General features: G+C 35.8%; 4 protein-coding genes across 4 annotated transcripts; 1 reads left to right on the top strand and 3 right to left on the bottom strand.

The window, feature by feature from the left end:
- Window positions 1–2,779: 2,779 nt before the first annotated feature.
- On the top strand, window positions 2,780–4,253 carry GCK72_012301 (uncharacterized protein; the record flags this gene model as incomplete). Its single annotated transcript, XM_053728998.1, has 3 exons — window positions 2,780–3,099; window positions 3,160–3,586; window positions 3,636–4,253. 3 exons carry the CDS (start codon window positions 2,780–2,782, stop codon window positions 4,251–4,253), a joined length of 1,365 nt encoding a protein of 454 aa, XP_053583770.1.
- Window positions 4,254–7,447: 3,194 nt separating this feature from the next.
- On the bottom strand, window positions 7,448–9,686 carry GCK72_012300 (uncharacterized protein; the record flags this gene model as incomplete). The annotated part of the gene is made up of 4 exons (XM_053728997.1): window positions 7,448–7,645; window positions 7,699–7,908; window positions 8,148–8,306; window positions 9,636–9,686. The coding sequence occupies 4 exons, from the start codon at window positions 9,684–9,686 to the stop codon at window positions 7,448–7,450; spliced, it is 618 nt and encodes a 205-aa protein (XP_053583769.1).
- A 4,143-nt stretch (window positions 9,687–13,829) lies between these two features.
- GCK72_012299 (uncharacterized protein) lies at window positions 13,830–14,303 on the bottom strand (the record flags this gene model as incomplete). The annotated part of the gene is made up of 1 exon (XM_053728996.1): window positions 13,830–14,303. One exon carries the CDS (start codon window positions 14,301–14,303, stop codon window positions 13,830–13,832), a length of 474 nt encoding a protein of 157 aa, XP_053583768.1.
- A 3,767-nt stretch (window positions 14,304–18,070) lies between these two features.
- GCK72_012298 (uncharacterized protein) lies at window positions 18,071–25,933 on the bottom strand (the record flags this gene model as incomplete). The annotated part of the gene is made up of 9 exons (XM_053728995.1): window positions 18,071–18,258; window positions 18,455–18,971; window positions 23,094–23,218; window positions 23,415–23,931; window positions 24,982–25,071; window positions 25,126–25,199; window positions 25,255–25,437; window positions 25,483–25,621; window positions 25,670–25,933. 9 exons carry the CDS (start codon window positions 25,931–25,933, stop codon window positions 18,071–18,073), a joined length of 2,097 nt encoding a protein of 698 aa, XP_053583767.1.
- Between the last annotated feature and the right edge of the window lie 134 nt (window positions 25,934–26,067).

Raw genomic sequence — 26,067 nt, 5'->3', positions numbered from 1 at the left:
TTTGTACTGTGACCCGGGCCGACCGGGCCGGGCCGGGCCGGGCCGGTAGAGAAAGTTGCCGGCCCGGCCCGGCCCGGTCGGCCCGGAGTCAAAAAATGAGCACAACTTTTTCACAAAATTTTTCGAAATTTTTTGAAATTTTCATAAAAAATAGTCAAAAATCCTATGTACACTTGAGTTTTATCGATATGTAAAAACATAGTCGAAAATTCGACTTTTTTGCGAAAAAATCAAAAAAATTTTCAAAAAATTCAAATTTTCAAATTTTTGTACTGTGACCCGGGCCGACCGGGCCGGGCCGGGCCGTTGAAAATTCTCAAATTGGCCCGGCCCGTTGCAAGTATGCCCAACTGGTGATACAAAATATTGCTGTCCCAAAAGTTCCAGATATCTTCCAGTAAGCTCTATTTTACTATTCCGGATAGTTGTTGCTGTCTAACAATAAATGTTATAATCACCTATATTTTACAAGGATACAGTCCACGTTATTAAAAATCAGGTATACTTTCACTTAGGAAGTTAGGTATACTGTGATGCCTTTTGAGATATGAGAAATGTAAATAACTTGTAAAATCCGTCTCTGATGTTCCTAGTTGAACACAAAATTGAAGACCGGTATGGTTCACTATAGCCTAACCTAAGATAAGTTTTTAAAACTGTATCATGGTTTCAATTGTAAAAAGCTAGCTTCAAATCAGTTTCGTTACTATTGTTTTCTTTTTTTTCGACTAGAAAAGTTATTGTCTCTATTAATTCTATCAAAAGGAATAGTATATTTGAAACATTGAAATATTTGATTCGTTTTCAGGATTTTCGGACTAATTTACCTCAAAATAAATGAACGATGGCAATGAAACTGGAACTGTAATGATAAAGAACAAAACTTTGGTAAACGTGTGTAGAAGATTGGTTAAATGTAAAACTTGCAAAATATTGAATTTGAAACAGAAAAAAATACGCCGAAGCTCGAAAATTTGAATTCCTGCTAACAATTTGAAATATCGCCAAAATTCATAATCATTTCTCAAAGTTTCTAGAATTTTCTGGTTGTTACCACCCGAGTCTTTCCTCGCATTCAGTTTGAAGTTATTTTCCATTTATTCCATTACGGTAGCTACAGTAATCCTACAGTAATCTGGTACCCACGGTCCAAAAAACTGAAGCGCACGGAGGTTCATGTGTATACCCCCAAATATGTTTTGAAACGGTTCAGAGAGAAAAAAGTTATTTGGAGAGAAGCGTCGGGCGGACCGACAGAACTATTCATTTATGTAGTAAGAAAATAAAAGAAAACTATTCATTACTCCAATTCACTATCAAATTTCAATTGTAAAGTTTGCGAAACGGTTTAAAAGATAAATTAGTAATATCACTTTTAAGTTCTTGAAGAACTTTCAATAAAAACGTCAGAACCTGATTTACTCCTACCTGATGTACTCACTACAACAACCACATTCCTATTTGAGTCATAATAAATTAGATCTCCTGCAATGCCAGGAATAACGGAACTGTATGCAAAACAGCTTTCATAGATGTGATTGGAAATTAAGTTTTTGAAACATAGAAAAACAACTTTCTGTAGTCTCTACCACGAGTGTACTGTTTCAGGAAAGCAGTTTCAACTGAATGTTACATCGCGTGAACGATTTTTATGAAATTTTTTTTTTCAAAATCGAGTATTGAGTTCATGATTACATTTTGCACAGATACTGATAGAATTTCTTTTTTAACTTTGTCCACGTTTCATTAATAAGATTTTATTGAAAATTATTGCTACATAGGAGCGCCCATTGAATAAATTTTCAGTTCAAAAAAAAAGATCATTGCGAAACAGTCATTTTTTCTCTGATGTGAGAATTCAATAAATTTTCTTCGTAGGCTGGACAAAATTACGTGCATCATTTTTGGGGTGAGATTTTCGGGCTAAAAGAATATTTTGAAAAGAGGGATGTTGCGAACGAAATAGTGATGAAGATTGCGGAGAAAAATCAATATTCTGTACATTGCGAGATAATCGAGAGTTTCCTGAAACAGAAAAAAAATTATATCTGCTGGCACTCCATTATCTCAAAAAGTAACTAATTCTTCTACACTCTTTTCATGGAAAACATTTATTTTTAATGTTTTACACTGTTTTCTATCATTTAGCAACACACTTTTACCCACCATCAGCTACAGGAACAATTTTTTTCTCAGCAGATTGAAGTCAGTTCCGTGATACATACCAGCGTGCAAATTCCCGCCCTGATTCAAAAAATACTGGTTCCTGTTTCAGAATTTCCAGATATCTTACAGCTATTTTTGAGATACAATTCATAAACTCTCCTCTTTCCTTATTTAAGATACGTATGATTTTTATGACCCGTAACACAAAAATACAAGAATACAGTATACTTGCCAGAGTACTTAATTTTTTCCACTTGTCATTTACTAAGGTATCGGGTATACTCTAGGGTATACTGTTAGCTGTTTAGTCAAGATACAGTATCCATAATTCATTGCTATCTTTCAGTATCCATCTTGTCTTAAATATTGTGGGCGTGTCATAGGTAGGTGGGCTCCTCCCACAACACATCCTAATCCTGCTGGTCAGACGGTTTTCTTGTCATTAGCTCTTTTTTTGTTGTAGTGGATGGTGACTCAGGTCTCCCTTCATTTCAATTTGTACTTTGGTTAGATTCCATTTTCGCATTACCTCTGTTTCATTTTTATTTCTTTATGTTTATATTGAAACCGATTTTCGGTAATTTGTTTTTACGCCTATCCTTTATTTTCAGAAATGTACCCCAATCCATTTCCTCAGTACCCATCAGAAGGCTTGACGGATCAAATGCGGATGAATCAACAAGTGATGTGGAATAACGGTCAATATGGATACCCCCACAATAGCTTCAAGAATACACATCAATATGCAACATCTCACAATCAGGATTGGAGCCAATATGAACCAGCCCATGAATTCCAGAGACCACAACTGCCGCCTCAACCGCAAACGGTTTTGAACAATCCCGATAATATCAGAGTAACATTGCAAGATGAAAAAGAGTGGAAGGAACTGCATGAGCTGGGAAACGAGATGCTAGTTTTATCAGTTGGAAGGTAATTTTCCTATAATTATCTTTTTTCATAATTATCTTTTTCTTAATTATCCTTTTACAGAATGCTCTCCCCACAACTCAACTACCTGGTCACTGGTCTCAATACACACGAAAATTACTCATTCGGCCTAAAACTCAAGCGACTCAACACGAATATTTTGAAACGCGTTGAGGGGGGTTGGGAAGAAAGTAAAATTAAGGTGAAGGCGTCTTGGGAGAGCAATGAGATATTTTTGGATACTAAGGAAGGATTTGTGTGGATGGAGGATGAAGTGTCTTTCGAGAGAGCTAAAATCTATTCTGAAAAGAAAAGAACCAGAATAGTGACAGAGACTGAGGAGAAAAGACAGGAAGGACTTCTTATCAACACCCGCTGCCGCTATATTCCAGTCCTCAGTATCTATTCCCAGAAATCTGAAATTGCTAGAGAGTTCCTCAAATCATTCGAAATCGAGAAAACACAGTTTGTTGCAGTCACTTGTGTGAAGGTATAATTTTTTTGTTCTCTTGCTAAATCGCATAGCATTTTCTTTTCAGAATACCGCTGTGGTAAACTGGAAAACTGCAAAAAACAAATTCGCGAGAGTTGATTATAAGAAAAATTTGAATAGGAAACGATCATCGCTAGTTTTCGGTTCCAAGGAATCAGAAAACGATTCTGGAATCTTATCGGCGAACAACACAATGGCATCGTCACGTGACTCAAAAATAGTTGCAAAGAGAAGGCAGGAGGATTCGGAGTGTTATCAGGCTACCGTATCCACAATGGGTGTTCCTCAAAGTAATGGTAACTCAAATCTGGAATTATTGTTGACTCGTGGACCCTCAACCTCCACAGTCGCACATTATACTCCAAATTTTTCAAACTACAACGTGACTCCCGGTGTTCCTACTTTTGCTTTTTCCACAGAAAAACTGAGCAACGGAGCACCTCAGTACTCGATGAATGATTTTAGGCCACTTGATCAAGCATCCATGGCTACCAATAATTTGCTCATTTCATTGCAATCGCAACCAATTCCATGCAGAACCGTCCACCACAATATGGAACAAGCGGGACACCAAGGAATCACTCGGCCTACCGGACCATCCAATAAGTCATCGTGGGATAATAATAATGTGACTCTCGATTTCAGTCAAAACTCCAACTATTAATTTTGACTATAAATGGGATTTAAACTTTAATATTTTTAACTGTTTCTCATAATAATTATAAATGAAAATATTGTTTTCTACCACTAGTTTTTCGTTGCTCATTTCATTAGGCACGGAACATTAGCTCACTAAAACAGATAGAACATGAAACATATGAGAAACAGAAAAAGTAAATTTAGTGATTCCAAATATCAACCAATCCTGCCCTTTTGAGTCATCTATCTATTAGTTGTTTTTTCTAGATTCCAGTAAAAGGAGGCCACTGACGTTTTTCGATAGCCGCCAGTTAGTTTCTTTGATATTTAGAACAAAATTCACAGTTTCATCCTGCTCATTTCACTAACATCTCATGGCTCTTCAGTTTCCTCTAAGAATTTCTTTTGTAAGATTTGACGCCATATGTTTTTATTGCTGCAGTAGGTAATACATACATTTTTCAGTAGATTAACAAGGGAACCCCAAGACCATGCAAATGCTTTTTTGGCTGAAACTTTCAGGATAGGATAAGAATGGTCTGAAAAGACGTTCCTGAGATTTTTGAAATCCGCCCGACACTTTCAGCCGAGTTATGAGCTCTCAAAGTTTTGCTCTGATTTAACACAGGAAGACTGATTTTCTCCCTCGGAAGCAGTTCCCAAAATATCTCTGCCCTCCAGTTGCCACGTTTTCGCCTGGCCGGTTGGCCGAGGGGATGTGCGCTGGGATGGTAATCAAAGTGTTGCGGGTTCGTTTCCCCTTTTGGTTTTTATTTTTTGTTTTTCTTGAAAACACTTTTACCACCTTTTTGGACATTTTGTTGTCTTCTTTTTGTGATTTCATAGTTCAAAATATCACAACAATTCATATTTCGAAGTTTCAAAAAATTTCATTTTTTCACAAAAACTTGTAAATCTTGCATCCAGATGGTCAGCCCAATTCGAGTTTTTGTGAAAAAATGAAATTTTTTGAAACTTCGAAATATGAATTGTTGTGATATTTTGAACTATAAAATCACAAAAAGAAGACGACAAAATGTCCAAAAAGGTGGTAAAAGTGTTTTCAAGAAAAACAAAAAATAAAAACCAAAAGGGGAAACGAACCCGCAACACTTTGATTACCATCCCAGCGCACATCCCCTCGGCCAACCGGCCAGGCGAAAACGTGGCAACTGGAGGGCAGAGATATTTTGGGAACTGCTTCCGAGGGAGAAAATCAGTCTTCCTGTGTTAAATCAGAGCAAAACTTTGAGAGCTCATAACTCGGCTGAAAGTGTCGGGCGGATTTCAAAAATCTCAGGAACGTCTTTTCAGACCATTCTTATCCTATCCTGAAAGTTTCAGCCAAAAAAGCATTTGCATGGTCTTGGGGTTCCCTTGTAAGGTAAACCCAGCAATATAGAAACAAGCTCCAAAAAATCAAAAAGACAACAACAGCGTAAAACTGTAAAATTCAGGTGAACACGTGGCACCCTGGTTATTTCAATTGGAATGTTTCAATGTTCCTTAGTTGCGAAATGAAGCAACTCTTCCCATCTTTTTTGCAGAGTTGCAACGGGCCGGGCCGGGCCGGGCCGGGCCCGGCCGAAATCAGAAATTCTCCGGCCCAGCCCGGCCCGCGGCCCGGCCCGAGCCCGGCCCGGCCCGTTTCGGCCCGGATTTTCAGTACTAAAGAATTTCAAAAAATTTTTTCGAATTTTTTCCGATTTTTTCGGAAAATTGGAATTTTGGGGTCTCATATCTCAATTTAAACGCATTTTTTTAGATATACTTGGTAAAAAAAATTTGGAAAATTTTTGAAAAAAAATTATTGAAATAAAAATTCTAGTTAAAAAAATTCAAAAATTCAAATCCGGGCCGACCGGGCCGGGCCGGGCCGGCACTTTCTCGGCCCGGCCCGGAATCTTGCAAGTATGCTTTTTTGTTTTGATTTCTACACAGATCGCTAGTTCTACACAATTTTACTCAACTATTATGTGTTTCAGAAATGTTGCATTTTAGATGACATGAAGCTACTTGATTCCGATCGCCATAAATAAATGTATATATATTATGTTCAAAAAACCAGAAGGAATCTGAAAATTTTTTATTCTTTCGATTTCGGAGCAAGGTATTCCAGCGGTTATGTTTAATAGAGTACCAATTTGTTTGAACTACCAGTACTCTCAAGTTTCAGAAAATCTGTATTTTGACCACATTTTGCGGCTACGCATTTTTTGTTTCGTAATCAATTTTATGAAGTACCAACCTGTCGGCTTCTGATCCGTTTGGTAATAATAGTTAAGTCAACAACCGGATAGCTACCGTAACAGTAACTATTCTTGTTTGGAAGTTGGAAAATAGTTTCGATGCTCTTAGACCGGAGATACGAATTACTAGAAACGGTGACTGCTAGGTTCGACTCTGTTCAAACCTGTCTGAGAATTTTTCGTTTTTTTTTTCAAGATTTTTCAGGGATGTTAATTTTGTTTTCAAATCAGCTATCAGCTTATCCGTTTTTCAATGTATTGTTGTTAAAAAATTACTGTGGAAACAAAAAGATAGTAAGTAATATAAATTCACTGAAACAGTCACGGTTTCAGATATTGAATATGAGAGTGTTCGATGTAGTGAAACGATTGCGTTGAGAATTCTTCTTTATTTTCGAATTAATATTATTTTCACAGTTTTGAGATAGACCGACACGGAGAAAAATTGAGTGAATCATCAAAACAAGAAGACTTATTGCTTCAAACGAAAACTGTATTCAAGAAGAAAAAATGTTAAAACAGTGAAAAAAATGTAGAAAAACACATAAAATAATCAAATTTGTTTCTGAATTTCGATATATTTGAGGCGCAGCACTAGCTAAACAATAACATTTTGAACTTAATAATAGATTTGAACAGCATCGAACCTAGCAGTTCACCATTATGGAAAAAAATATATAGTAAAAATAGAAATATAGTTCAACAGTGCGCATACTGGAAAATTCATCTCAACGAACGGTACAAACTCTGAAAATTATTTCAGCACTATCTTGTAAAATTATTTCTATTTATTTCAATTACACGTATTAATAGTGTAGTAAACGAAAAGTTTATCGAAACTGGTACAGTTTCAGAGATTGAATATGACAGTGTTCAATGTAAAAAAAAAACAATTTTTTTCTGTTTAAAAAAGTGAGGAATATCCTCTGATTTTACATTCATTGTTATTCACAAAACAAATTTAAAAACATCAACTATTATTAATCCTTCTCTTGAATGAACTCGTAGAAAATACCAAGTCGCCACTGATTGCTTTCTTCTTGAATACCGGATGAGTCAAATAGAATATCCACGGGACAACACAAGTCTGAGCGTCGTTTGCAAACGCTTTCACAATAACCAAAAACGAGAAATAAGAACTTGTACCATAGTACAGGACATACATTATCTGGAAATGAAAATTTAAATCAAAAAACTTCTGTTATCAAGTATCAAACTCACTATAAAACCTCCATTGATAACATAGAAAAGTATCATAACTACAGTAGTAATTGTAATCGATAATTCCGCTTTGTAAGACACTGCACTTTTTTGGAAACTGATGAGTTGCGCTCTGGCCTTTGCAACTTTCAGGAATAAAAGAATATTGGCCAGAATAGCAAGTGTGAGCCATGCAATAGTGTTGTAGAGGTAGAAATATGAATTTCTGTGCTGGAAATATAGAAAATCTGGGGTCTGGGGTGTCTTTGGCGCGCAATGACTCAATTTGTTCTTCGAGTTTTCATGTTCAAAATTTTATAAAAGTGGTAATTAAAACTTTTCTTCAAAAAATTACTGGATTTTGAAGCACTTTCTATGATCACAGTTATCAGAAATCAACGGTTTCAACGAGATTACAAAATACTTGGAGATAAATTTTAAAATGTTTTCTTCTTCATGTAAAATCTTACCCCAAACGCAGCATTTGCATAATAAATATGGATAGCACCCAACGGATATGGACTACTAATTTGACGACAAACACCAACGGCAGGAATAAGGAAAAAAGTGAAACAGAGGGGGTAGAGCCAGATGAGAGGCACACTGACGCGCAGGAGAATTGAGTTTATCTGTAAATTGAATATAGAACTTCGAGATAATGTTATGCAGGATTTGTGATCAGTTCATGGGTATTTTGAAAAAGTAAAAAATTTGAAACGATTTAGAATACAGTTTTAGTATGTTAATAAACTGAAAAAGGAAAGAGCTGAAACAGTTAGACGGGAAAAAGAGGACCGATATTTTTTTCTGTTACAAAGAGGAAATATACTCTAAGTCACTAAAATGTTTCAATGTGTGCGATTTTCCATATCATTTTAATTAAATCCGAAAAACTGCATTTCGAACGAGTTCATTTCACGATGCTGTCCCTAATCAAAACTACCCGGATCAGAACTAATACGAATCAGAACCGTAAATCTTTTAGTCGGTTCTAATTAGTGCCAGTTGTGATTCGGGTTAGGGACACCACCCATAGGACCGAAAATGGAATCCTCAATGCTTCCGAACCTGACTCTGCTGGAACACTTACTTTCTTTAAAAAAAAATTGGTTGTGGAAAATTTCATAAACTTAAATTTATTAAATGAAACCGATAATTCTTGTTGCAAAAACAATGTTGGTCTGAACTATCACATTGATAACAATCAAAAATTCTGATTTTTAATTCAAAAATGCCAACAAGCCTTAAGTTTTCTGTTTCAAAAAAGGCTTATAATTCTAGTTAATATTTCGAATATTAATAATTTGTCATTATGGGTACTTGACTTATGAACTCGGAAAAAATAGAACTGTGACAATATAGAACAAGCAACAATAGAACTGTTACAAACTGGAACAGCGAAAGTTAGAGCCCCAACAAAAATGTAACTGAAAACAATGGATTTATGAACATAAATTTATTAAATAAAACCGAAAATTCTTGTTGCAAAAGCAGTCTTACAATTAGTCTAATGTATCACTCATCTACATTGGTAACAATCGGAATCCCTGGTTTTTTTTTTTTTGAAAAATCCCATGAAGTCATAAATGTTCTGTTTCAAAAAGTCTGATATGTACTTTTAGTTAATTTTTGAATGTTAATAATTCGCTTAGACCCAAATTGAATTTCGGAAAATTCTTAAATTTTTGGAAAAAAAACTTCCGTCGATAAATAAAAACTTTTCAAGCACAAAATGCGGACCTTGGTCGGCTCGGTCGGTCGGCGGTAGGACCAAACCTGACTGGACCGAATTGAAACTGTAGTTCGAATCACTTTTAGAAAACTTCAAGCACATAAGTTATTTCAATGAAACCGAAAATTTATGTTATATGTAGAAACAATTTTGGTCCAACAGTGCCAATATAGATCTATGTACCTATTATTCCAGGTCTTCCCCCCTCCAGGATGGGTCATCTCACCTTAAAATGATTCCTTGGAAACGATACGACCACCAACCTCACCACAGGCATCAAAAACGGAAAAATCATTGCACAATAATTTGTGTAATACGCCATCATGAATATAAATTTTAAAAAATGATTCGGCTCAGTTGAAGCACACCATGAAGTGAACAACCCGGTAGACGGAAGTCGAACCATAAACCAATCGAATAAGAAAAAAATGAAAACAGTGAGTTGTGATAACGAAATCACTAGAAACACATGTTGATTCAATCCGGGCTCTGGTCTGGTCCAGTTAGCCGATAGGTAGACTGAGAATATCTTACAGATGACGTGGAAACTTGGAAGTATGTAAATCCATGGGAGGACTGCACATATTTGAGGCCAGCCGTTCCATTGGATACGGTAATTCATATAAGTCTCATTGAAATGTATAGTATTCGGCCAAAAAGTTGAGTTGGAAGACATGGAACTGAAGTTTGAAGTCGAGTAGATGAACAGAATAAATCACAAATTCTCTTACTTGAAAGCAGGTGCAACCCTTAATAACTGGTTAGTCTTCTCACTTCTATGCTCAAAAATCGACCAATTTTGCAGCTGGAATGATTCAGTTTAAAACTGAAATGTTGACGATGTTGGGCAGGTGCATAACAACACAAAAACCAAGGGGAATAAAATAAGGAGAATTGTTTCATAACACGGTTAGCCTAAAAATAAGTGTATTATGATTGGAGCAAAGTTTAAATATTTCGGTTACAAGGAGATATGAATTAAGGGGACAAGAAATGCAATTATTCATAATCTTCTTCCTACTAATGGAATAGTTCTGTCTGTCCGTCCGACGCTTCTCCCTGAATAACTTTTTTCTCTCTGAACCGTTTCAAAAGATGTTTGGGGGTATAACCATGAACCTCCGAGCGCTTCAATTTTTTGGACCCCGGGTGTCGGATTACTGTAGGATTACTGTAGCTACCGTAACCAAAAAAATGAAAAAGTGTTCCAAACAGAACGAGGGGAGACCCGACTGGGGTGGTAACAACCTTGACCCCTTAGTATGACACCCAAAAAAAATTGGGCCGGTTACTGTAGGATTACGGTAGTTACAGAGTTTTGAACATTTACAGTCAAACCTGAATATCTTGGAAAGTTCAGATCCCCACTGATCGAGTACGTTGATAAATTTGTTAACTCTGTAGTCCCGTGCTTTTCCTTGGGACACTCTGCAGATTTTCTACTGCCATAGCCCTAAAGGGGTACTGTAGCTACAGTAACCCAAAAATTGGAAAAGCAGGTTCAAACTTAAAATACGGGGCCCATACTTTGGTAGTGACACCCTGGGCACCTTAAGACAGTACTCCAAAAATTTTAAGCCAGTTTGGCCACAAGATCCAGAAATTCCCAAAAGTTTCCAGAATGTTCCAGAAACATCTAGAAAAATAGATTTGGAAACTTCCAGATAGTTTTAGAAATTTATACACTTCCAGAAAAATATCAAACTTTTCCAGATCCTTCTAGAAACTTCCAGAAAATTCCAAAAGTTTCCAGAAAATTCGGAACGTTCTAGATTTTTCCAGAACTTCCTAGACACTTCCGAAAAAATTTTCGGTCAAATATCTAAATATCGAAAAGCGTGAGAAAAACGCGGCGAAGCCGCGCCAGCTCTGCTGGTGTCTACTGACATCAGTAACTGCCACTTGAAACTCAATAATGTTTTATCAAATTTTTTCAGCCAAGTTCTATACTCAGTTTATTGTCCAATGAATTAAAGAAAATAGTTAGAAACCAATGAGAAACAGTATAAATTAAGTGAGTTCTTATAGACATATCAAGACCTGAGTTGTGCGTCGGGAGTGATTTTTTCTAAAACGGAAGTCGGAAGTGAAAATCCGAAAACGGAAGTCGGAAGCAAAATTTAAAAAAAAGGAAGTCGGAAGTCGGAAGAGAAAAGAAGCCCGGATGCCGCAAGTTGGAAGTTGAAAGTCGGAAGTAGGTTTTTTTTTTTTTGCAAAAATTTTTAAACTCCAAGAAAAAGTTCATAAAATTCGCAAAAAACAGAGGGAAATGGCCCATACTCCAAGGGTACAACGGATTGAGGGTACAATGACTCTTAGGGTACCATGACTCAGAGGGTACTATACTTTTAGGGTACAACTAGAAAGTTGCTCTTAAGGTACAACAGATTGTTGACTGAAAGGGTAAACGAGCTGAATACTCAAAGGGTACAACAAAGTTTTTGATCACAACTGAACTTTGTAAAGTTGCATTATTAAAAATGTATGATGTTCCACAGAATAATAGTCCCGCTGTGAAACGTTGATCCAAAATTCATAAATTTCACAAAAATAACAATCGAGTTTGATTATTTAAGAGGTATTATCTGACTGGCTCGAGCACAAGCCACCAGGTCATGTTACGTTTCAGCCTAACTGATCCGTTATGGCTGATTTTTTAAATATGTTTTCACCCTGGGTATTCTGAGAACTTTATGCCATACACCGACCCTAAAAGTATAGTACCCTCTGAGTCATGGTACCCTAAGAGTAACTTTTTCCTCGTTGTACCCTATTTCGTTGTACCCTTGGAGCTAGTGTGAAACAATTAACAAAACAATAAAAACGTGTCTCTTGATCATTTTCCGAAAAGGGAAAAATATACTGATCGAGAACGTGAATCGCTATATACATTATGGAAAGTGTTCAACTAAAACCAAATAAGAATTAGAGATAGATTTGAAACAGAAGTTCGAATTGAAAAATCAGAAGACCGATAAATTGTTAGAAACCTCTATAAATCTAGTTGAAGATGTAATACACAGCAAAAAAAGATATTAGATGTATCGATTGTTGCTAATTGTCGCGTTTGGAAAATTTTTTTCATTGGTAACATTTTAAAAATGAGTTTTCCTTCCAGTTGAGGATAACGCTATTCGAATAATTCAATCTCATAAAATGAATTTAATCGCGAAAATTCAAAACATGACTGTTTTCAATAAAATGAATCGTAACACCCTATTGCTAGTAAGTCGAAGTATTGGCATTGTCACTAACTTAAAGATGTTGAAGTTGAATACGCGTTGAGATTTTCTCAACATAAACACTCCAAACCAAATAGTTTTATAGAAATAATCACAAAACAGAAATAATTGCATTTTGTTCTGTTACATAACATTCATGAAACTGAATATGGTTTTACATTTAAGTTGTTATGGCTGTCCAATTCCTAAAAATTATTTATCAAAATTTTAAAATTACTTCTATGAAAATGAAAACATCAAGCAGCAATTGGGAAATGTGAAATCCAACTATCTACACTCACTATAGATCCTGATGCAGAACAACATATCAGAAAACAGGTCAACTGGAAGCAGACGACGTGACAGTTTTTATTAAAATTTGGTAAGGGTTCATTTAAAACAGCGATAAACTTGATGAGAATGTGTTTGTTAGTAAATAAAAAGAACTGTTTGGACCAAAAAATAAAAAAAAATTGTTTAAAAATTTTCTAAAGAATTGTGCTTTTTTTTTGGTTTCAAAATATTAACCCGCAAGTTTATTTCAATTTGCTGAAGTTGAACAGAGGTTCTTGACAGGTTCCATTGAGTTTATCCTGTTTCACTAGCTGCACTTATGCATTTCATGTACTTGTGACACCGTTAACAATGAACATTTTTATTTGGAAATCAGATACATTTTTGTTGGAAAGGCGCATGACCGTCCACGCTGGCAGTGACGTGACCTCCGAAGAATTGAACTAGCGAACTCTTATAATTGATTATTCTTTGGTTTTCCTATAGGTAGAAACCGACGCTCTACATAAACTATAATTATGTCTATCCTTGACTATTCAATGATTTTTGTTCAATATAATGATTTTCAGATACATAGTATATGTATATCAAGTGTGGATACGTAACGTGCAGTTTGATAGAGAGTTCGTCCTTTTTATATGTGACTGGGATCGAATGTAGCCGCCCTGTTTTGTTGGTAATTTCTTTATTTATTATATTGATAGCATTGATAAGCATTAAAAAATTGGTTCTACTGTATGAATAAAACAGTAAAATTTGACTACCGAGCTTCAGTGGTTTAGTCGTATTGCCGGTTTTCAAATTTGCCGATTTCTCCATGCGAATATTTATTATTTTATTACATCAAGGCATATAAAATTTAATACAATTATAAAACGGTCAAAAATAAATATATCCAAATCATCCTAAATATCAACCAAAAAATGCGATTTTCCAATCCCTCCACCTCTTCCATTCCTTCTTTTTTGATATTTTTTCTTCTTTGATCTCAATTTCTTTGGTTTGAATTCCACCGATTTCTTCTTTGGCTCTGCTTTAGATCTCGACTTCTGAAGTCTCAATTCCTGCGTCAATCGTTTGTTTTCTATCTTCATCCAGTGAATTGCAACTGTTTCTGGGCTTTTCTTGATTGGAAAGGACTGCTTTTCCAGTTCGGAATCCTGATCCTCAGCTTCTTGCTCCTCCATTTCCTCTTTAATCTCCCTAAGAACTCTCGGCGTGTCTGGCTCAGGTATCTCTTGTTTCACGTTGACCTCGCTGAGAGACTTGATCAATTTGTTCGCATCGTCGAATCTCTTCTTCAACTGCTCGCTCACTCGCTTCTCAGCCCGCAGGCTTCTGACGACTCTCTCCAGATTCTTCTGATATCTGGTCTTCATGGAGAGGAGTTCGAGTTGTCTGGAAATTTGTTTGTTGAAGAAAAAAAGAAAATGTAACTTGTCATTTCACTTACTTCTCACGGTTCTCCCGTTGCATCATGTGAACAAAAAACCTAAAATAGAGTAAAGAGTAATGCTATGGAAAGACGTCGTTTATTGGTTTTTGAAATAAAACATTCTAATTATCCTTTCATAGATGCATTTAAAATTTTCTGCTCACACTGCTTAACTATTCGAGCCCACTAAAACTAAATTTGACTTCCATTTGGGGTTGTTGGATTTGAGCAATTAATGGAATCTAAAGTTGTTGTCACCTATCGTTCATGTTGCTAATGCTGTCCAACTATTAAAAATCCAAAACACAATAAATTTTGAACAAACAGGACTCATCTACCTTTGAAGAGATCACTGAAAGATCGATATCTGGGAACAGAAATGGTTACAAGTAGAAACAGAAACTTGGATGTTGTCTAATAAAAACAAATAAATAATAAAGTTTGAATTTCTTTTTCAAGTGTTATGACTGTCATTTGACCCAACATCCACTCCCAGTATACTATTTCTGTTTCAAAAAATCTTTGAAACTTATACATTTTTAACTCATAGTTTCTGCAAAGATTTATTTTTTTGAAAAGCTAATAACTCGAAAAAAATATTGAAACTGAAATTTCTTCACACTTCGGGAATTCAAAACTGTTCTATCGTCTTTTCTAACAGAATTTTCACATAATCTCTGTAGATGTTAGAAACTTTTTAATAATTACCTCGAAAGACAGAATTACTACAATAATTTTGAAAAACTAATACTTCAAAAATAAATATTTTGAAACTGAAATTTTTTCAAATTTCGTAAATTGAAAACTGTTCTATCTTCTATTCTCACAGATTTAATCTCTGTAAATGTTAGAAACTTTTGAATAACAATCTCGAAACAGGAAATTACTAGTTTAACTATCAGCAACTTTTCAAGGGCCCTCTGGTAACTTCATTCATTTCAAAAACTGATTTTATCGTGATTTCAATTTTGTGGTTCAAGTTGACACGGTTATTAAATCCTTTCATGACCACTCAAATCAAGTTTGTTTCTGGAAATAAAGCTTTAAAATCCGTGGAACATCAGAACATCATTCTTAATTCTTATAACTAATTTATGCAACACAATTTTTTTTCAATACTCGTTTTTAATTTTCAGTTAGGTACATACATCTTCGCTCATCATTAATCATCCAAATAAACATAAATCGTGTTGCACCGAGACCATATGTACTTACCTGCACCTAATCTCTTCGTTTGAATAAGGTTAACGAGATCGTATAGAATCTTTTGAGCAACTGTCTTAAAAGTATACCCAAAATCTCAGTTTCAGAATTGCTATAATTCTTTTTGGCAGCTGTTTATTATTATGCGAATTGGTGAAAAATCCGAAACATCTCAAATCACAACCTTCCAAAAAACTGACTTCATTCAATCGTTAAACTCAGCGGTTTCTCAGCATTAGGTCCATTTACTTTTTAATTTCAGAATCAATGACACAGGTGAAATTAGCGAAAATGGACATCATGTTGTTACACTTTCTAAGTGAAACTGTAAAATTTCAAGTCTGGCTAAGGAGTCTTCATTTTTAACTGCTCACTGGGACGTGCTCTCAAATAGTTGAAATAAAGTTACTGTTTCAGAAACCTAGTGAATACTACATCTGAAATATTGGGATAGTATTCAGCATGTTGTTTTCAAGTACAACAATTTTGAATTTAAAAAAAACAGATTATGTGAGTTTCCAGCTGCTGGGGACCGGGCTGCCGACTCTATCCGATTTTTCTGTGCCGATCAAAAAAACCTGTTTGATATCTACAACAAAAATCTATTTTGTTTTCAGAAAATTTAATCGGCGTATTGAATAATATATACACAAACTTTGCAATTTCATTAACCCAAGATTATATATGTTTTAAATACTGCACAGTCTCCCAGACTCAGAGTAAGAACTGCAAGGAAATTTTTGATCTACCCTCATGAAACGAAAAATTTGAGAAATTAGCAGGTCTAAAACGTTATTACTTTAATTTTTAGCGTAAAGCTCAAGGTCAGAAGTAAGAACATTTCAGTTTTAGAATTATTCTGAGAGCATTATCCACCCATTCAATCCAAAAAATCCTGGTTTCAGATATTATTTCAGGTCGAAAAGGCTATTTTTCAATTGATTTCGGAAAAATCTATCATTCGTTGGATAATGTTGAGAAATGAACAAATCCCGTAGATTTTTCCGAAATCAAAATGAAAAATTGCCTTTTCGACTTGAAATAATATCTGAAACCAGGATTTTTTGGATTGAATGGGTGGATAATGCTCTCAGAATAATTCTAAAACTGAAATGTTCTTACTTCTGACCTTGAGCTTTACGCAAAACGTAATTAAAGTAATAACGTTTTAGACCTGCTAATTTCTCAAATTTTTCGTTTCATGAGGGTAGATCAAAAATTTTCTTGCAGTTCTTACTCGGAGTCTGGGAGACTGTGTACTGCGGTAGTTTTTGGCATAATAAGCGTTCAAATAAAGTAAAATGCCTATTTTCATTTTGACTGTTCCAAAATGAGTGATGTATCGCAATTACAATAAATAAACTTACGGTTTCAGGAAATTCATTTTTAATAACTTTTCAATTTTTCTTATTCATCTTGCTAGAAAGCTTCCATTCGGTCCAGTCGGCTTCGGTAAGACCGCCGACCAACTGCCGACCAACCGAGCCGACCGATGTCCGCATTTGTGCGTGAAGTGTTTGCGTATTTATCGGCGGGAGTTTAAATGCATTTATTTTTTTCACAAATTTCAGAATTTTTCGAAATTCAATTTGTGAAAAGTTTTAATACAATTATGTAAAAACATGATTCATTATGAAACATTTGATGAATTTCGAGTGATCGGAACAAAAGGTCCGTGCTCATTGAAAACTTCACTATGACCGAAAATTGGTATCAAAAATTGTTGGAAGCGCTTATTCTGTTCAAATTATTCCAAATTTATTCCATTTTTTGTCAATCTCGTCCGGAAAAATGTCAGTTTTCAGCCGATTTCTTTTTCAAAAATTGTCGTCGAATATAGCGCATGCCGACAAAAAAAATTGCGTAGGTCGGCGATCGGTCGGTCGGGGGTCGGTCAGGTCGGTCAAAAAATGTTCCTATATTGTCGACCCAATAGTAAGGTTCCATAATTTTTGAAGACAAGCAAGTTATGAAACTGTATTCTTTTCTGTTTCTAGTAGTACACATAGATTTTGTGATCTTCTTTCTGAATTAACAATCTAAAATAATTCAAACAAAAGTTTATTATCTTCTCAAAAATTTCAGCACAAATTTATGAAAATAATTTCAAATATTTCCATACTTGTCAAAAATCGGGCCGGGCCGAAATTTCTCTCGGCCCGGCCCGGCCCGACGGCCCGGATTCAAAAATGGGTACCCATTTATACCAATTTTTTTTTGAAATTTTTCGAAAAAAAACAGTAAAAATGCTTAAATTATCATTACATATTCACATTTTGATTCAATTTTAAATGTTTATTTGAAAACTATACTTTTTTCAAAAAATTTCAAAAAATTTCCAAAAAAGTTCAAAAACTCAAAATGTTTTGAAAAAATGTTTCAAAACGGGCCGAGCGGGCCGGGCCGGGCCGGGCCACGGGCCGGGCCGGGCCGGGCCGGGCCGGGCCGAGATTTTTCCTGATTTCGGCCCGGCCCGGCCCGGCCCGTGACAAGTATGAATATTTCGGGTCACAGAATATTCAATAACCCACGAGATTTCAAATATTCTTGTGATTCTTTAATTCGTCTTACGTGCTCGGCTACTTCTTCATCCAATACGGTCCGTGGGACACCGAAGATTTCAGAGAATAGGCGAGGAACAGAAAAGCAGATGAGGTTGTTTTTAATCAAATCAAGAGTTTGATTGTGGAGATTATCTAAACAAAAAATTTAAAAATCAGTCATTTTTCTTGGAATTTGGTATTCTTTTCGCACATTTCTTAAAACTGCGCTCTACCGAAATGCCCTTGAAAAATGTCTCTTTTTCTCTGAGTCTCTCAATTTCGCACACAATTTTCTTGGCGTTTCGGTAGAGCGCGGTTGTAAGGCACGTGTCGTGGTAATAGAACTCACTAATAGTGTTAACCTGCTCAAGGAGTCCCTGAATCCTATCGAACAATCGTTCTTCTTGATCTCGCGTTGACAATTTGTAATACAAGGTTCTGGAGATCAGAGCGTAATTTTCAATCAGCATAAACACATTATCGAATCCCGTCTTCACGACGTCTTTCATTAAAATCGGTTGGAGCATGATAAGCATCAAGAACACTCCGAGTTCCGCCTCGCTAAAATGCATCAATTCAATCGCAGTCGCAAATGACTTCATTTTTATGCCCAACCCCCCGTAGAAGAGTTTGTGGAACTTCTCCCAGGCAATGATGCCACCATTCTTGAGAAGGAATCCGCAGTCAGTGAAAGCTGGTGCGGATCGAACAAGATAAATGGAGAATGCGTGTCTCTTCAGGAGAATTATTTTGTCTTCGGAGGATATGTCGTTGAGAAGTGGAACGTTTCTGGTGAAGGGGATGAAGGATTTGATGTCGGAGTCGATTTCGTTGATAAAGTGTTGGAGAGTTTCCGTGTTGGTCTTCTGAAAAAAAAAAGAGTACATTGTCAGATAACACTTCAGCATGTTATTTAGTGTAAATCCTACGTTCCACAGTTCTAGACGGAAGTCGGAAGTTACTTTCCTTATCCGGAAGCCGGAAGTCGGAATTCCATGCAACTCTGATTAACAAGCTCAACCATGTCGAGACACTCAAGTCCATGGTGACGAGGATTTCAATTACACAATAAACCATAAGGCTGCTGAACCACTAGACATGCACAAAAGTTGTAACTATGATTCTACGAAAATGTAAGATATACTGTTTCGCTGCTCTATCAAGTTGTAGAGTTCAAGCTCTAAATAATAAATCCTCTGATTACGTTTGTTGACGAATAAAATAAACCAAGTAGTTAAATCCAAGACCACTGTTATCAGGCTGGTGCATAAGTTTCTTTCTTTTTTTGGGTAACTTTTGGACTGAAATTTCTAGAGGACTATTAATTCCCATAATGAGAATAATAGTTGGTTAGTACCTATAACTCATTGTGATTATACTTGTGGCTTGACGTCTGCCATCTGCTTAATCTCAACCGTAAACACGTCAAAACACATAAGGAACCCTTTTTTGGTACCATTCTTCGTCTCCATTTTTTTCCTAGAAAATGTTGACAAGAAAGGGTGAGTTTTTTAAAATTGAAACAAGCGAGAAAAGTTATGTATACAGTAGCGAGCATAGGTGAGGGCAGATTCATATTTTCATGTGTATCTCTGCTGAATCGTGTCCGTTTTGCATAATCTTTTTTTTGACAGATAGCTGAAACATTCAGTAATAAGAAAAAAAAGTTTTTTGAAAAAGTTAACATTTTAAATTTTATCGATAATCGATTTTTCCTGACCGTGATTTGAAAATTCGAAAAAAAACTTTTTATTTTTCTCTTGGAGTTATTGAGTTTTTAATGTCAAAATGATGGAACATGTTCAAATAAACAAAAAATCATGTTGAATTAGTTTCTTAGTTCCTGAGCATCGTGCTAGAGCTCCAGAAGTCAAAAGTGGCGTCCTCGGGAAAACCTTCATAACTCATCAAGAAGTTATCCAAATTAGCCAAAACATGTACCAAAAAACGTGTTTTGAGTTCTTCTACAAACCAACATTAAAAAATCAAGATTTTAGAAAAAATAATTTTTCAAATTTTTTCACTCAAAATTTTTTCATTCCAATTTTTTCCTGGATTTCCGATACTTTCTGGCTATAAAACGAACAAAAAACACAAACATGTGTTTTATTATTTGTGATAAAGCACTTTGCATGCAGTATTTGAAACGTATGTTCGTTTTATAGCCAGAAAATATCGGAAATCCAGGAAAAAATTGGAATCAAAAAATTTTGAGTGAAAAAATTTGAAAAATTATTTTTTCTAAAATCTTGATTTTTTAATGTTGGTTTGTAGAAGAACTCAAAACACGTTTTTTGGTACATGTTTTGGCTAATTTGGATAACTTCTTGATGAGTTATGAAGGTTTTCCCGAGGACGCCACTTTTGACTTCTGGAGCTCTAGCACGATGCTCAGGAACTAAGAAACTAATTCAACATGATTTTTTGTTTATCTGAGCATTTTCCATCATTTTGACATTAAAAACTCAATAACTCCAAGAGAAAAATAAAAAGTTTTTTTTCGAATTTTCAAATCACGGTCAGGAAAAATCGATTATCGATAAAATTTAAAATGTTAACTTTTTCAAAAAACTTTTTTTCTTATTACTGAATGTTTCAGCTATCTGTCAAAAAAAAGATTATGCAAAACGGACACGATTCAGCAGAGATACACATGAAAATATGAATCTGCCCTCACCTATGCTCGCTACTGTAAAAAGCAAATAAAGACATTCCAACTGAGCAACGATAGTTCAGTTCCCGCCTCTGAAGAAAGGTGAAGATCAGCAATTTAGGGATGTGCGAGTATTTTCGATTTTTCTTTAACGTTAGTAAGGTTAATTGATGGAAATGTTTATTATTGAGTAAATTAGACATTGACGTTTCTAAATTTACTTTGTTTCAGATGTTCACGCCATCTGTCTTTTTTCGCAAGAAGCGCGAAGTCAACTTCATCAATTTCACATGATTTTTGAGTTTGATGAAGCCTTCTGCTCGTACCTCTAAAGCAATCCACTAGATTTTTTGCACAATTACAGAACAGTGTATCTACTGTTAATTACTTTTTACAAAATAATTCAGATTTGTTTGTGAGCGTTGAGAAGAGACCATGACTTCACCCAGGTCTAGTACACAAAATTTTTCAAAAGCGCAAAAACCATTGCAAACATATCACCTAAGTTTAATCATTTAATTTGATGGCTTTGTCATAAACTTTTTTATGGCATAACTTACTCATGTTCCCTACTAACTTTTACAAATAGTTTGGTACAAATGTTCTCTCAAATATTTCTGTAATCTGTTTGAACCCAGCTGAACCATGATTTCTCTTTGTTTTCAATTGTCTGATCGTAACTTTTTTGTTTTTAACATTCCGATTGAAAACTAAAATGAGATAACAAGATCAAATTGTGTTCTATAAATTGCGTTCAATTTCTTATGAAGATCTTATCATTTCGATACCAATGCGACAAAAATCAAAAAACTTTCCAAAATAGGCATTTGGTTGGCTATCAAAAAAGCCATCGTTTTCACGAGCGGACTGTCTAGGCACCAACTTGAAACATTATATGTTAGCCACTAAAGAGGTTATAAAAATGCAAAAAAGTTTGGGTTGAAAAACAACCTCATCGCTTAGAGACCGGGGGCCAAAGTCACGCCTTCAAAAAAGAAAGAAACTTATGCATCAACCTAATAGTTCCGTAAGTTCTCTTTCCTACTCTTTTCTAGTTGGTCAACTAAATTCTATTGACATTTGATAGTCACGGTATCATATTATCGACCTAAGGTTTGTTTTCAAAGTACATAAGTTGTACAGAACAGTAGAATAGAAAAAATAGAAAAATTATATTTACGTTTCTTGTTTCTGTTTTTTTTAAATGCCATTGCAACATTTATTCCATTTATAAATCCAGATAGCAAAACAATTGACGTAGAAATGTTCAATGATAAACCAACGCAATAGAGAACCATTCAGATTTTACAAAAAACCACAAAGAAACGGAAAGAAGTGTTTGAAGAGTCGGTAAATTCCACTCATACTATTCTCATCGGTGAAACAGAAAAATTGCAACTTCTACTAATGAAAACAAATGAGATGTCAATACTGAAAACAAGTTAACCTAATACAGTTTTTGGGAGCAGTGAAACAGTATCCGTTTAGAAAGACACTGAACATTTCCTGGTTCACGTTTGTTTTATAACACAAGCGGTTTTTGAATATCCACTGTCATATTGGGATACGATAAAGAATCGTGGAAAAAGAATCAGATACAACAGAGTATAATTCTGAATGTTTTGGGATAAATATAGTTTTATTGCAATGAGTTGACACTAGAGGAATGCTGGTATAATGAAATTCCAGCTTATAAAAATAAGATTTATGGTTCGTACATGTAGTATTATAAATGGCTTTAAAGGCGCATCTAATTTATTAGAAATTTCGCGGAATGGTCTCATAGTTGAAAAAGATCAAATACCGTATTTTCGAGCTTTGCAGGTCTAAAAATAAATGCAGATAATGTTTTTCGCTTCGAGACCATTTTAAACAAATTAGATGCGCCTTTAAAGCCATGCGGCGCAATGTCGTGAATTCATAATAGTGTAAGGAGGAATGGACCGGGATAGTAAACCAATCAGAAACAACTTTTGTGCGCTATTTGTGAAAAATTACTCCTCATTCTTCTAGTTTTACACTTCGCCCAGATGAATTTTGCTTTGTTTTGAGTCTTATTGTTTCAATAATGTATATCAAATTAGCAACTTTCATAATTTTTGAAGACAAGCAAGTTATGAAACTGTATTTTTTCTGTTTCTAGTAGTACACATAGATTTTGTGATCTTCTTTCTGAATTATCATTTGAAATAACTAATAATTCAAACAAAAGTTTATTCTCTTCTCAAAAATTTCAGCACAAATTTATGAAAATAATTTCAAATATTTCGGGTCACAGAATATTCAATAACCCACGAGATTTCAAATATTCTTGTGATTCTTTAATTCGTCTTACGTGCTCGGCTACTTCTTCATCCAATACGGTCCGTGGGACACCGAAGATTTCAGAGAATAGGCGAGGAACAGAAAAGCAGATGAGGTTTTTTCTTATCAAATCAAGGGTTTGATTGTGGAGATTATCTGAACAAAAAATTTAAAAATCAGTCATTTTTCTTGGAATTTGGTATTCTTTTCGCACATTTCTTAAAACTGCGCTCTACCGAAATGCCCTTGAAAAATGTCTCTTTTTCTCTGAGTCTCTCAATTTCGCACACAATTTTCTTGGCGTTTCGGCAGAGCGCGGTTGTAAGGCACGTGTCGTGGTAATAGAACTCACTAATAGTGTTAACCTGCTCGAGGAGTCCCTGAATCCTGTCAAACAATCGATCTTCTTGATCTCGAGTTGACAATTTGTAATACAAGGTTCTGGAGATCAGAGCGTAATTTTCAATCAGCATAAACACATTATCGAATCCCGTCTTCACGACGTCTTTCATTAAAATCGGTTGGAGCATGATAAGCATCAAGAACACTCCGAGTTCCGCCTCGCTAAAATGCATCAATTCAATCGCAGTCGCAAATGACTTCATTTTGATTCCCAACCCCCCGTAGAAGAGTTTGTGGAACTTTTCCCAGGCAATGATGCCACCATTCTTGAGAAGGAATCCGCAGTCAGTGAAAGCTGGTGCGGATCGAACAAGATAAATGGAGAATGCGTGTCTCTTCAGGAGAATAATTTTGTCTTCGGAGGATATGTCGTTGAGAATTGGAACGTTTCTGGTGAAGGGGATGAAGGATTTGATGTCGGAGTCGATTTCGTTGATAAAGTGTTGGAGAGTTTCCGTGTTGGTCTTCTGAAAAAAAATACTTTTGTTTGTATTAAGATACTGTTTCACTAGTATGTCAAATTGAGGAGCGCAAAATCTAGATAGTATTTGTTTGTTTAGAAACTCTTCTCCCAATATTTTGAGAGTTATAACTACTGACTGCTTATTTTCAGCCTTAACCGTGTCGAATTTTTTTTGAATTTTTATATCCCAAAAATAATTGACAAGCTAAACCATGTCAAGCCAGCCAAGTCCAAGGATTTCAACTACACAGTCAACTACATGTAGCAGCTGTGACTATGATTCTATGAAATACTGAAAGTAAGATATACTGTTTCGCTGCTCTATCAAGTTGTAGAGTTAAAGATCTAAATAATAAATCTGCTGATTACGCTATTTAACGAATAAAATAAACCAAGTAGTTAAATCCAAGACCACTGTTAGGTAGATCGGGGATATCAAGAATCTCGAGAACCAGAAGGCAACTATACCGCTAAAATAAGCCTGCGGAAGCTCAGGATGTGGTTCTGTAAGTTACCGTCTCAGTACTACCATTCCTACAATTTCTTTTTTCAATTAAGGCTACGATCCAATCACGGAACCCTATCAATCCAAAATCTACTTTTAATGCGTCAGCACAACGGGAAAAGCGGCAGAAGTCTACTGTGTGCATAACCCGATAAAAATATACATATTTAACGAATTTTAAGTAATTTTTGAAAATGGAAGTATTATAATAAACCTGTGCTCATTAAAAACTGCACAATGACCAAAATTCGGATTCAAAATTGGAGGAAGTACTAATTCTGTTCAAATTGTTCTCAATTTATTTCATTTTTGTCAATCTCGTCCGGAAAAAACGTCAATTTTCATGCCGTTTTCTTTTTCATAAATTGTCATCGAATTTAACGCATGCAGACTGGAAAAATTGCGTGGGTCACCGATCTGATTATATTCCCGTTTCAACATTGCCATTTTTCCAATTTATTATCACATGATTCTATTCATCCTTTTTTCCCACAGGGCCTATTCCCTAACCTTCCCAGGTACCCCTCCTGCCGAAAATCAATAACTCACCAGTTCAACATCCTTGATCGTCATCATCATCATTCTCTCATTCGAATAGCCATATGTTGGCAAATGGAATTGATGAATATTTTGGGTGATCTGAAATTCTCATTCAAATTTTTTCCTAAACCATGCATATTATAGTCAGCATACCCATGCGAATTCAAACTTTTCCTTTTGAGTGGGATTGAATGGTTGTTGGCCGTTGATGGCTGGTTCCAGAGGTTCTGAAATTTATTTTTTTGTGGAAACTTTTTTTGAAGGTTTGCCCAGAGTACTCACGTTGAATGGTGTCGATTGGTTGTTGACGGTTGTTGGCTGGTTGCAGAGATACGTTGTTGATGGCTGGGAGCAGAGATTCTGAAAATTCTTTTTTTGTGGAAACGTTTTTGAAGGCTTGTCCAGAATGCTCACGTTGAATGGTGTCGATTGGTTGTGGGCGGGTGTTGGCTGGTTTCGGAGGCTCTGAAATTTCTTTTTTGAAGAAAACTTTTTTCCCAGAATACTCACGAGACTGTTTATGCATTCCCACTTCTCTGCACTTTTTGAGTCGACACGCTTTACAGTCATTTCGAGTTTTCGGGGTGATCGCACATGGTGTCTTGTATCTGCATTGATACTCCTTGTCGTACGCACGGCAGAAGAATTTCTGAAATTTTATGTTTTTGATATTCCGAAATCAGAGAAAAATTAATACCTTGCATCCTTCACAGGTCAAAACTCCATAGTGACATCCAGAAGATTTGTCGCCACAGATCAGACAATACCGTACTGGTTTTTCTACGGGTGGTTTCGGGGATACCACGGAATCGATAACGTTATCCAAAAGTTGCGCCGGGGATACCACGGAGTTGATAACTTTATCCGATAGTTGTAACGGGGATGCTACGGAGTTGATAGGGTTATCCAACAGTTGTGCCTGGGATGCTACGGCGTTGATAACGCTGTCGAGCGGATCCATAGGGAGAGAAGTGCACAAGAAGAAAAATGAATGGGTGACCGACTGACCTGGGCCAAAGAGTGAATGAGGAGGGTGGGTCGAACGGAGAGATGGACGGTGAGAGAGCGTGCGATAGATAGAGACGACGGGCGGTC

This window comes from Caenorhabditis remanei, chromosome IV, assembly GCF_010183535.1.
Source record: "Caenorhabditis remanei strain PX506 chromosome IV, whole genome shotgun sequence".
Lineage (NCBI taxonomy): Eukaryota > Metazoa > Nematoda > Chromadorea > Rhabditida > Rhabditidae > Caenorhabditis > Caenorhabditis remanei.
This window is presented reverse-complemented; position numbering and strand designations above follow the sequence as displayed.